Raw genomic sequence first — 12,680 nt, forward strand, 5'->3', positions numbered from 1 at the left:
TATAACTAGATTTAGGCAGGACATAGACGGGCCGTTTATCGGCCGAATAAACGAAAAATCGGTCAGCCCTGTTGCCCATGCTGCCACCAATGTCCACAAAAAACGGCCTTTTTTTGCGGATTTTCCAGCATGACCGATAAAAATAAATGAGATCCGCGAAAAACAGCTGACAGGCTGGCCCCACTAACGGCGTGAATATCGGACGATTTTTTGTGCGGACGAAAATTTGGCCAATAAACAACCCGTCCATGGCCTACCTTAGGCCCTGCTCACACCTGTGTGACTTGTTGCGTTTTTGTTGTTGAGCGACAACGCATGTAAAGAAGAATCCATTATTGTCTGAGGGGAATGTTCACATCTGGGCTTCCATGCCACTTGGAAAAAGGTGCAGGAGTAGACTCATCCTTGGATGTGGTAATGTTCAACTCTAGAGAATGTGTGTTTTGATGACAGAGCATTGAAGATGCAACATGCACTGCGCCTAAAACATACGTAAAACACACAGGTGTGATGGACAGCACAATGCTCGAAATGTTAATAATTGAAACAACTGGACATGTATATCTACATTAAAAGACAACAGACACCCAAATGGATGTTTTTTTTCTGCATCCAAAATGCATAGAAAGTAAGTTATATGGTTATCAATGTCATAGTTCACATCAGTGCGTGCAGTTGCAGTGCGTTCTGGCTGCAGAAAAAAGTAGAACAGGATGCATCTTTCCTACACAGAACTGTGCTGTAAACCCTGGTTCACATATGTGCGTTCCTGCGGTCCGCGTTTTGCATGGGCACGAGAGCCCATTCATTTGAATGGACTCCCGTGCCCCGGGACACGCAGGGAAGAAGTCCCTGCACTTCTTCTGAAAATGCAGCCCGCACGGGAACCTCGGTTCCTAGTATGGCTGTGATTTTCAGTGTGGGCGGCGTGCCATTAGAATTAATGGAACCCGCCCGCGGGTCCGCATTCCTCTGAGCGGGTGGTGCAGCTGCACGGATTTTCGTGCGGATCTGCAATGGCACCACCTGCACATATGTGAACCTAGTGTAAAGAAAAAAAAGGGGAACATTTTCACCAGAAAGCATGAGAAACACACCAGAACGTGTTAAAAACGCATAAAAACCCCCCCACCTAATGCGCAAAAAACACACCTGCAGAAACGCATCTGGACTGGGCATTCTTCTGTGTGGGTGGTGTGGCTGATTTTTGTGCCAATCCACAGTGGCACCACCCACACATATGTGAACCTAGCCTTAAACACAAAAAAAACGCACCAGAACACACCAAAAATGCACTGGCACACACATGTCCCTATTTCAATTAACCCCTGGTTCACATATATGCAGCTGTACAGGCCACGTTTTGCATGGGCACGAGAGCCCATTGATTTGAATGGACTCCCATGCGCGTGACACGCAGGGAAGAAATCCCTGCACTTGTCTGGAAAATGCAGTCCGCGCGGGAACCTCACTTCCCAGTACAGTTGTGTTTTCCAGTGCAGGCGGCATGCCATTAGAACTAATGGCACCCACCCGCGGGTCCACATTCCTTTAAGCGAGTGGTGCAGCTGCGTGGATTTTCGTGCGGATCTGCAACGGCACCACCTGCACATATGTGAACCTAGTGTAAAGAAAAAAAAGGGGAACATTTTCACCAGAAAGCATGAGAAACACACCAGAACGTGTCAAAAGGCATAAAAAAAACCCCACCGAATGCGCAAAAAACACACCTGCAGAAACGCATCTGGACTGCGTTTCTATAGTGTGAACCGGCCCTTAAAACAGAAAAATGAAGATGTGCTCCTCCTGCATACAGCATACCGAGAAACGGAAAGCCTTCTAGTTTGGCCTCTGCCGTTTACCGTCCTGAACTCTCAACCAAAGCGATGCAAGGCGCTTCCGTCAACAAGCTGTCTGCTCGTAGCCTTCTCTTTCCAGGCGTCTGATTGGTTGCTGCTGTTTGCGGCCCTACACCATCCTATTCTGATTGGTAGACTGAGCTATCCGTCACCTTGTGCTCGGAGGCGGCGATAGGTTGTGGCGGGATTGGCTGCATACAAAGATGGGATCCTAGCAGGTAATGATGGAGCTGGTTCAATGTGGGAGATGGATGCCATGTGTGCTGCGGGGTCATGGATGGACGTGACGCCCGTCTATTACCATCCTCCATGTATATCTCTACACCTCCTATTCCTATACTGCACTGTGCTAGGAGAAGTCCCTGCACTTGTTCTAGTGTCTGGGGTGGGGGGGAGGATGTCTTCAGCTCCTATTAGATCTGTCTTTATTGTAGCAGCAGATATCCATTTCTTTTTCTCTCTCTAATTATAAAATATATCTTTGTTTTATTACCATTATTTTGAGCTATAAACATTTTTATATATTTACATTATGCCTGTATTTATTTTCTTATTTTAAGAGGTGAACACAATTATATCCTATAGTTTATTTTATAGTTTTTTTTTTTGTTTTTTTTTAAAGAGGGACAATATGTTACATATATCCTAATTTATTATTATTTTTTTTTTTATATAGAATAAATACTATACAAATGTTAAATGGGGAAAACCAACATATTATTATTTTACCAATGTTAAATTGGGGGGGGGGGGGGGAGCTATATGTGTTTTTTTTTTATATAATACCCATTTTATTTTTTTATCTTAAGAAGGGACATATATTAAACACAGCCTATATTATTATTATTATTATTATATATTTTTTTTTTTTTTTTAAGAAGGACAATATATTAAACATATAGCCTATGTTTGTTGTTCAAATGTTAAATAGGGGTGAAAAAATATATATTCCCCCCCCCCCTATAATAATTGTGTGTATAAATTTAAAAAATGTTGACATAAGAAGAGTAGTATTTATTTTAAGAGGGAAATTGGTAAAAAAAAAATTTTTTTTTAACTAGTACTTTAATAAAGTTTTCTACATGGATTATTTTTTCTTGCATACATTTTACCTTTTTTGGTTTTGAGGCTTCCTGATGCACAGGCATGACTTTGTGAAATGATCTTTCCTTAGCCATTAGACAAATGTTATTTTACTTGAATAAATATCCTCTGCAAGTCTTCCCAGATGATGAAAATAACTTTTCCTTTTTCAGTTATCCAGCAGCAGCCATACATGCCAGCCAATATGAATTTTGATGGCTTGGATCCGGGTTTGGCAGAATATGGCCCTGCCTTGCATGCTCCTTTGGATCCAGTCCTTGATCCCCACTTGAACCCTAGTCTTCTGCAGCCCGTGGAGCTGGACCATGACCGTGTTGGGCTGGAAGGCTTGCCTGTCCCGGAGCCTGTGCGCATCATGGAAGGGATGTATTCTGAGCTGCACACAGCTGTTTCTGAGGTTGGCGTTCCTGTCTCTGCTGTGCACTTTGATGTCCATGAGGAGATGCTGTGGGTTGGCAACCAGGGGGTAAGTGTTAATGGGCTGCCTCTTGGCATACCTGCCTTAATTTATCCATTGCTATATAGGTTCTCCTAGACTAAACTTAGTATTGCACTATGCGGCAGGGCCTTGACAAGGCAAGACAATCCTTGATATTTAATTCAGATTCTTAGACATTGTAAAGTGTATGTGTAGCTTTTGTTTATTTGCAGTTTTGGAAAGCGTAAAAAAAGATAAGTTTCAACCTTTTTTCCTTAAAGTCAAACTGTGGGATTTAAAAAAAAAGCCTTGTAGGCCCCATGTACACAGGACACTTCTGAACGATTGAAACTGACTACTGGAAAATGTAGGTTAAAAAGTCTGTTTAGCTGAATTTGCTTAATGCGTTTATGCGCGTTTGGAAGTGTTTTTTTTAAAGAGAAGCACAGGAGAAATGCCCAAAAGTGGTAAATTAACTATTTCAGAGAGAGCAGTATGTGTTGAGAGTAGCTTAGGTGTGAGTTGCTCATTAACATTTCTTTTGTTTCCAAGGGTGGGAAGGTGTCTGGTGGAGGGAGTCATTAAGGCCACCTGGCAGGGGGTCTACATGAGGAATTTGAGGTGTGAATGGTCATTAACATATCTTTTGTTTCCAGGGGTGGGAGAGGTCTGAGGTGTGAATTGGTCATTACAATGTGTGACAATCTTGGTAGGAACATACTGTGTTCAGTGTCCATTTGAGTACCTTAAACGCTTTGCATGCATTTTTCATGATTAAAAAAGGCTCTGGACAATACTGGGAACTGGAACAGTTTAAAAAAAAAAAAAATTTTTTTTCAACGGTTTATAAACGCGTTTAGCTGCGTTTACAAGCATTTTGTGTTTGAAACGCTGATAACATCGACTGCTGAACGCAAGTTTTCTGCGTTCAAAAAAACTACTGTAAACTCAAATGCCTGTAAACGAAGATATGTACAAGGGCAAATAGGAAAACATTAGGGCGAGTTCAGGGGCTGCTGAGAAAACAGCTAAACAGCTCCTAAACGTGAGTTTATCAGCTGCAGTGTACATGAGCCCTAAAGGTTAAATGCTTAACTCAAGTAGATGAGGAATAAGATGTAATATTTGCTCTGGTGCTCCCCTGCACAGAGTTGTGGGCAGTGTTCCTTATCCTCCCATACATAGACTTCAATTTTCTATTAGTTTGCTACAGGAATCGGGCTGGGAGAGCTGTCCTGGACCCAGCTGTATTGCTTTAACTACAACAGAGGGCAATGAGGTCAAAACGTATCTTTGCTGTATAACAAGGATGTCTTGTCTTACAAAACTACCTGAGCAGAGCTCCAATCTTTTGGCACAGTTTACACTTGGGTATTTTAACAATACATTTAGCTGCTTGGCTACACTCTTGTTAATGCAATTCTGTGACGATTCCTAAACAAATACTGCTGTCAGTCATGAGGTGCCTTCAAGCTGTTACACCCAAATTTTGGGCAACTCTGAAGGTATAACTCTGGGGTTCTCTGGTATTGTCAAAACTTGCCCATCCTTCTTCCTTTTTTTTTTTTTTTTTTTTTTTTTTTTTTTCTTCCTCCTTTAGACATTCCTGTTGCCCAGGATAAGTCAGCCAATCATAGTGATGGACCAATAGGAATATATGTGTGCATGAGCCCTACAGCTCAGAAGGCTGAGCAAAATGGTAGAGACAAGAAGGCTCACTCTGTATGAGCAGGCCTCTCTAGGTGCTTTATTTACCTGACAACTGTTACTTTATAGTGAAAGTTTAATATAAATCCCATCTTGTAGTGCTAGGGCTACATGCTCGTTTAAGGCTAATGGTAAACCCATTTCATTCAACTATTTATAGTTTGCCTGAAGGAAGGGGCATGTTTGAGTATTGCAGCCTGCTGTATTTATCTTGAAACATGTTTAACAAGGTGTACACATGAAGTATAAAGTTTATTTCCCCCACAGGGGCATGCCTCCTCCTTCTTCAGTCCTGCTCTTGAGAGATATTCATCTTTCCAAGTTCATGCTGCAAATGATATCCGGCAGATTCAGAGTCTGGAGAATGGGGTTGTTTTCCTCACAAAGAATAACCTGAAATACATGACTCGTGGTGGACTGATCATCTTTGACTACCTGTGAGTTATTGATTTTTCTGTACCTGTACAAGCAACACTACTTAACACCCAGTGAGATGGCATTGGGACTGGTTCATAAATGTTGCCTCTTGGACTTTGATTTCTTTTACTGATGGCTGTCGTCTGATTTACTGTGGGCAGTGAACCACTTTTCTTCCTCCCTTTATGCTCGCAGATCTTGCCCTGCTTCTGTTAGGTTGCTTTACATTACTTCATTGCAATGTATCTAATGTTTATTGTAACCATATTCACAAACTTAAAGTGGTTGTAAACCTAAAAAACACAAATCAATCTAATCCTATAGTTGAATAGATTTTACACTTTTTTTTTTTTTTTTTTTTTTTTTTTTTTTTACTAAGCATTTGAGCTTAGTTTGGTATCTTGAAGCAGTCCCCTTCTCCAGAAATCCTCCCCCCCCCCCCCCCCCCCCGTCTTCCGTCTTCTGAACAGAATAAATCCTACACAAGCAGAAAAATGGTGTCGCCACTCCCCTTCTCCTGTGAGTGACAGACTGTGCTGAAGACAAGACCAGCATGAGCCTCCATGTAACCCACTGTAAAGGGGTGGGGGATCGGGTGTCCCTCTCCCTGCTGGTCTCTGTCTTCACAAGATCGAGAACTCTGCACCAGTGATTTATGACATAGATCGGCATCACTTCAGTAATGCTGTAGTTATCTAGGCACGTCTGCTGATAGCTGATTATTGTCCTGCTCTATTCACAGGACCTAGCTTGTGAATTGCTGTTTACATAGGAATGTTTCTTGGTCCACATTGCCACCTTAGGCTGCAGGATTCCTAGTATTTTTAACATTAACCCCTTCCTACCAGCTTTCTCCTCATTAGCACAGATCCTGTACTGTGAGCAGAGGATGACATGGTCACTGGCAGCTGTGCATTCCCCTGAATGCACTCAGAAGACCTGTTCGCAGGCATATGTCAGATAGCTGTGGAGGGTCTGTATAACTGAGGGTTTGTGACATCACATCTCCACCTAATATTCTCTGGTCCTGAGTCACGCCCACAGACAAGCAGTTTTTGGAGGGCTGAGACAAGCTAATTTTTTTTTTTTTTTTTTTTTTTTTTTTTTTTGTCTGAGGTACACTCACAACTGTATGTTTGTTTTGCCATAAATTAATACATTTTATTGTATGTTAAGAACCACTTTAAATATGTTTTTGTTTTTTTTAAGGATGGATGAAATGGTAGACAATCACAGTCTATTGCTCATGGACAGCAACACCCTGCTAATGGCAGGAATGCAAAATCAGGTCATTCAGATGGATCTCAACACTGTGCAGGAGACACAAAAGGTACCACCTATATGCCGACGACACACAAATCTATCTCTCAACCCCCCCCACCTCAGTCTCCACCCGAATCACACACCTACTGAGCGACATATCAGACTGGATGTCGCTCCATTTCTTTAAACTGAACCTCTCCAAAACCGAGTTTGTCTTCCCTCCCAGCCCGCACACCACCCCCCATTGACTTCTCCATCACATCCAACAACGCCACCATCAAACCCGCCCCGCAGGCCAGAGTACTTGGTGTCATTCTGGACTCCAACCTATCCTTCAGCCCCAAGTCCAATCTTTAACAAGCTCGTGCAGACTCCACCTCCCCAACATCGCCAAAATACGCACGTTCTTAACCCCAGAAACCACTAAACAGCTCATCCACTCCTTCATCATCACGACTCGATTACTGTAACTCCCTCCTTACTGGCCTGCCTCGCCGCTGGCTATCCCCGCTTCAGTCGATCCTGAATACGGCTGCCTGACTCATTCACCTTTCCAACCGCTCCATTTTCGCCACCCCCCTCTGCCAATCCCTTCACTGGCTTCCGATTGCGCAACGGATCAAATTCTAAATCCTAACACTGACGTAAAAAGCCGTCCACCATACTGCCCCAAATTACATCACTGACCTAATATCCAAGTACCACCCAACACGCACACTCCACTCCTCACAAGACCTCCTTCTCTCTAGTTCCCTGGTCTCCTCCTCCCATGCCCGCCTCCAGGACTTCTCCAGGGTGTCACCCATCCTCTGGAACTCCCTGCCCCAACCCATCAGATTATCGCCTACTCTCCTCTCCTTTAGGCGCACCCTGAAAACCCACCTCTTCAGGGAAGCATACCTCACCCCCTGCTAACTTGCCAACCTCCTCCACTCTTCCTACCACCCCATCCCCCACAGCTATCTCCTCCTGTGCTACCATCCCCTCCCTCCTAGATTGTAAGCTCGAAAGAGCAGGGCCCTCGATCCCCTCATGTTTTGCATTGTATTGTTGTTGTTCTGTCCCCCTTTGTAATGTACAGTGCTGAGTGAACTATTGACGCTTTATAAATACTGTATAATAATAATTTTTTTGCTTACTATTGAGCTGCTGGCCTAAATAAACCCCAGATAGCTAAACGTTACAAAAAGTATTTACCAAGAAGAGCAGTAGGCCTACATAAAAAAAAAAAAAAAAAAATTAATACTTGGCATTACAGGAAAATACATTGTTACTTGCTGTATATAAAATGTGTGCAATATAAGGAAACCTGGTATTAAATTTGGCTGCTGCTTTTTACCATGTTTACTGAAATATTTCCTAAAACATCTGTACCACTAAGGAACCTATTCTCCAGAATATTTGGAACTTGCAGTTAATAGTATCTTCACTTCTCTCCCTTTTTTTGTACTGGTAATGCCAATTTCTTTCTTTATACAGGGCACATATAAGTGCCTAACCTATCGTGTGTCTGTCTCTATGCCCATAGACGTTAATAGTAGCACTTTGAAAACTGCATATTTTGTGCTTCGTCTACATGATGTAGCTACTGTGTACTCTTGTTTGATTTGTATAGAGAATTTTTTTGTGAACTATGAAAATTGCTCTTTTCACAGTATACAGTGGACGTCCCTGGTATTACAGTTATGCGACAATCCAATCGCTTCTTTTTCTGTGGGCACACCTCAGGAAAGGTATGTCAGTCACTGTCACATTTTAAATGTTTAGTGGAATACTTGCACCTCTCCATCCTAAATGCAGCCCACTTGATCTTATACGTTCAGCCTTGATCTAGTGACCTCAGCTGCGTGGTCCCACTTAGGGCCACTTGGCATTTCTACGGAAAATGGCTGGTCTGCACTGCACATATACTTCAGTTTCATTCACTTCTGCAGGAAAGCCATACTACTAGCCACCTCAAGTGGCCACTTAGAGTATGGCCTTCCCATAAGCATGTATAGGGTCATAGTACATGTTCAAAGTATGAACCATCCATTCCCCCCCCCCCCCCCCCTTCAAGTTTGTTTTGTTGTTTTTGTTTGTTTTCCCAGTTAACCCTTTGAGGACCAAGGGATGTATTTTTCCCATGTTTTTAATTGCGTGTATCATCTGATTAAGAACTTTTTTTTTTTTTTTTTTTTTTTTTTTTGAGTCAAAATATTAGTTCTTATCAACAAACAACAAATGGATCTAGCTTTTTGCCAATTATTTTATGAAATGGCTTAGTTACAGCAACTGAAGAGTACAAACTTTGAAAGCAAAAAAATTCTTTTGGCATTCCAAAACCTTACGGTCCTCAAAGGGTTAATAGAGTAGAGAACTAATTAAAGACAAAACAATGTAGCTTACAATACAAAAAGCATAATCTATGATGTAATTACATGAGAAATTTGTGTACAGTTTAATGAAACTAACTCTGGTCTGTGGCACTTAGGCTGGCCATACATTATACAATTATTTGCAGATTTTTGGTTTAGATTTACCAAAAACCATATAATAGGAGGACAAACCTAAACAACACTTTCAGTTGTATCCAATTAGGCAGGCCCTTGCACTACATAGTTGAAGGTAAATCTAAAGGAAATTGGGCAGAAAATCTGCAGATAATTGTATAATGTATGGCCAGCCTAATGCAGGCCATAGATGGGGAGAAAAACGGCCGATTTTTCGTCCGAAAATAAAACCGGCCGATTATCTTATCGTTAGTGGACGATTTTGTCGGCCGTTTTTCGTGTATTTTGGACTTTCAGATTATCGGTGATGTTGGAAAATTTTCGAAAAACGCCCGACTTTATCCTCATTGATGGTCAAAAATGAACGATCGTTTTCCGAAAAAGGATCACAAAGGCCACAAAATGACATCATTTCCCGTTATAGGTTACTCATTAATCGGCCGATTTTCGTAATAATTGGTCAGGTAAGTTTTTTTAGACCGACCGATAGTTCGTTAATCGGCGGAAAATCTGCCGTTTTTCTCCCCATCTATGGCCTGCATAAGCGTGTGATGTTAAAATACACAGGTGGGGTTATTTACTAAAATTAGAAATTGCTAAATCTGTTGCAGCTCTACAGAGGAACCAATCCGCTTCCAGGTTTTCTAGTCCAAGCCTAATTAAACAAGCTGAAGTTAGAAGCTGATTTGGCTACCATGCACAGCTGCACCAGGTTTAGTAAATAACTGGAAAGGGACACAAATATACCTGTTCTAGGTCACTGACTTTTGTCAGCAAGTATTGCTTGACTGTCATGTATATGCACTGGCTTCAACTAGCATTTTTAGAAAGAGATCAACAATGGCAGCATACATGTTTTGTTCATGACAGGATTCCTTTTAGCAGTCCTTGGAGGATTTTTGTAACATTTCCTATCATAGTATGATTACTGAGAGCAGTTTTCATGTTGCTATAGAGGAGTGCACTTTGAGAGTTAAAGTTCAGCACCTGCTGAGCAGTGGGCAAGCGATAAAGTGTGTGGGAATTATTTTGCATTCTGCTTTTCTGGTATCTGTGCTGATCTGTTGATGTTGTAATCCATTTGAGACCCCAGTGAATGAAGCCAGAGGCTTTTCATGGAAGGTTTTTTTTTTTTTTTTTTGTTTTTTTTTGTTTTCCCCCAAATATAAAAGAACCTGCAATACAGACTCACTGCTGACCTCTTTCAGAGAATTCTACTTGCCTGGCTGACATGCTAATCCAATGGCTTCTTTTTCTGAATCTCCTAATTGGAACATGTATGCAGATCAAGGGTACTGACTTCATTTCAATTTTCTATTTTGCGTACTTCTGGGCTGATTACTCTGAATGTATTGCATCCAGAGAGCCAGGAAACCATTTTACCTCTGGGCTGGTCTGTTTACACACTCAAAGTGCAGCAACAGGCTTCTTTGCTTTAAAAAATACACCTTTTTAGTGCAGTATTTTGCTGTAGTTTGTAGTTCCCTCTTAAAGTTAAACTGCATAACATTGTATATACCTGTGCCGGTAAGTTCACAACACAACGAAAATACAACCTATTCATGCTCACTCGCACTCCTCAGAAGTTCTAAAACCCATAAGGTGACCTCTAGCAGACAAACCGGTCTTTTTTTTTTTTTTTTTTTTTTGCATAATGTTCTACTTTGCCTCTACAGCTGTTGCAAAAGAGGCAGGGAAATTGCAGTGTGCTCCGAAGAACCACTAAGATTGCACTTTCCATTTTAGGTTGAGATGCCGCATTTTTCGCTCCATACGATGCACTTTTTTTTTTCCTCCAAAAAAAAATGGGGGGGAGGGGGGAAATGTCTGCATCTTATGGAGAGGCTGACCCAGTATTGCTATGTCAGAATACTGGGCTGGCCGCTCAGCTCTTCTCTGCAGCAGAACCTTACCTGTTCCTCAGTCCAGCGGTGTCCTCACGGTCTTCTCTCCCGGTGCAGGCATCGTTAGTGTGGGCACCTGGCTGTGACCGCTTACGGCTTCACAGCTGGGTGCCCACTGCGCATGCCTGGGAAGCGCTGCGCTTTGTGAATGGTCTGGCAGTTTTCTGGGACCTGTCCTGTGTCGGAAGTGGGAGCGGGTACCTGTCAAATTCAAGTACCCACCCTAACCAAATGTCCGCAGTATCTGGTCATCCCTGTAGTGTTTGTAGATAGTGAGTTTATATTTAAAAAAAAAAAAAAATCTTCCATACAGAATTTCTTTGCTAACCTGTTTGACAGAATTTAGGGACTTTGTGTCCACGATTGGCATGTCTAGCTTTTATTTTTCATGTAAAATTATAATTTTCAATTACTTGGCTTTTTTTTTTTTTTTTTTTTTTTTTTTTTACCAGGTTTCCCTTAGAGATCTGCGCACTTTCAAAGTGGAACATGAATTTGATGCCTACTCTGGTAGCTTGTCTGACTTTGATGTCCATGGAAATCTGGTAGTGACCTGTGGTTTTACGAGTCGTATGGGTGTGCTGGCTTGTGACCGGTTCCTAAAAGTATATGATTTACGAATGATGCGGGCCATCACCCCTCTGCAAGTCCATGTTGACCCCCTCTTTCTGCGATTTGTTCCTACCTATACATCACGGCTAGCAATTATTTCTGAACGAGGTGAGTGGGGTGTTTTTAAAAAAAAAAAAAAAAACATTTCTTTCCATAGTTAAAATGCTCTTCTCCTAGTGGCAAGTCTCTCAGCTCTATTTTCAGTCTGAAACATTGTACACTTGGTACATATATCTTTGACCAATATAGGTCCCCATCTATTGATCCCTTACAATTCTTTCTCTTTCTGATTTTATAGGTCAGTGTCAGTTTTGTGAACCAACTGGTTTGGCCAATCCTGCAGACATCTTCCATGTCAGCACAGTAGGTCAGCTAATAATGTCCTTTGATGTGTCTGCTAGCAAGCAAGTTCTGGCATTTGGAGACTCCGATGGCTGCATCCATTTGTGGGCAGATACCCCAGAAGCAACATTTAACACTTACCCACGTGACTCAGAATTTGCATTGCCCTGCATGGTGGACAACTTGCCACATCTAGACTGGAATCAAGACCTTATGCCTCTTTCCCTTATCCCCGTTCCACTGATTAATGAAACCTTGCTTTCTGATTGGCCTGCTGCTAACTGCACTCCTGCGCCTCGGTATGTTAGTCCTTTCCCATGTCAGAAACACACAATTGCGTACGCACACACATTATTCACTCTCTTTGGGTCAAGATGTAAAACTGCTTTCTGTTTAAGAAGGTTTCTCCCTATACTAAATAAAAAAAAAAAAAAAAATTGTGTGGGTAGCTAGATCTGTTAGCTGTCAACTGAGCTGCAACATATTTTTGTATTGCCTACTCTTGTATCCCTATCCTGAATGGATGTATCTAATACACAAGTGTAGTAATCAATTTCCTATA

The 12,680-nt window shown here is 41.9% G+C and overlaps 1 protein-coding gene across 1 annotated transcript in view; it reads left to right on the plus strand.

Moving 5' to 3' along the window:
* The first annotated feature begins 2,005 nt into the window (after nt 1–2,005).
* The window catches only part of PAN2 (poly(A) specific ribonuclease subunit PAN2), a 36,107-nt gene continuing 25,432 nt past the window's right edge, over nt 2,006–12,680 (plus strand). Inside the window, exons 1-7 of the mRNA XM_089680212.1 lie at nt 2,006–2,077; nt 3,116–3,429; nt 5,356–5,525; nt 6,715–6,835; nt 8,424–8,501; nt 11,617–11,884; nt 12,075–12,417. Coding sequence (XP_089536338.1) covers nt 3,136–3,429; nt 5,356–5,525; nt 6,715–6,835; nt 8,424–8,501; nt 11,617–11,884; nt 12,075–12,417 — 1,274 coding nt within the window. The 5' untranslated portion in view covers nt 2,006–2,077; nt 3,116–3,135. The remainder of the gene's footprint in view (nt 2,078–3,115; nt 3,430–5,355; nt 5,526–6,714; nt 6,836–8,423; nt 8,502–11,616; nt 11,885–12,074; nt 12,418–12,680) is intronic.

The sequence above is a fragment of the Staurois parvus genome, unplaced genomic scaffold (genome assembly GCF_062004578.1).
Source record: "Staurois parvus isolate SC_StPar_1 unplaced genomic scaffold, SC_StPar_1.0 ptg000017l, whole genome shotgun sequence".
Classification (NCBI taxonomy): domain Eukaryota; kingdom Metazoa; phylum Chordata; class Amphibia; order Anura; family Ranidae; genus Staurois; species Staurois parvus.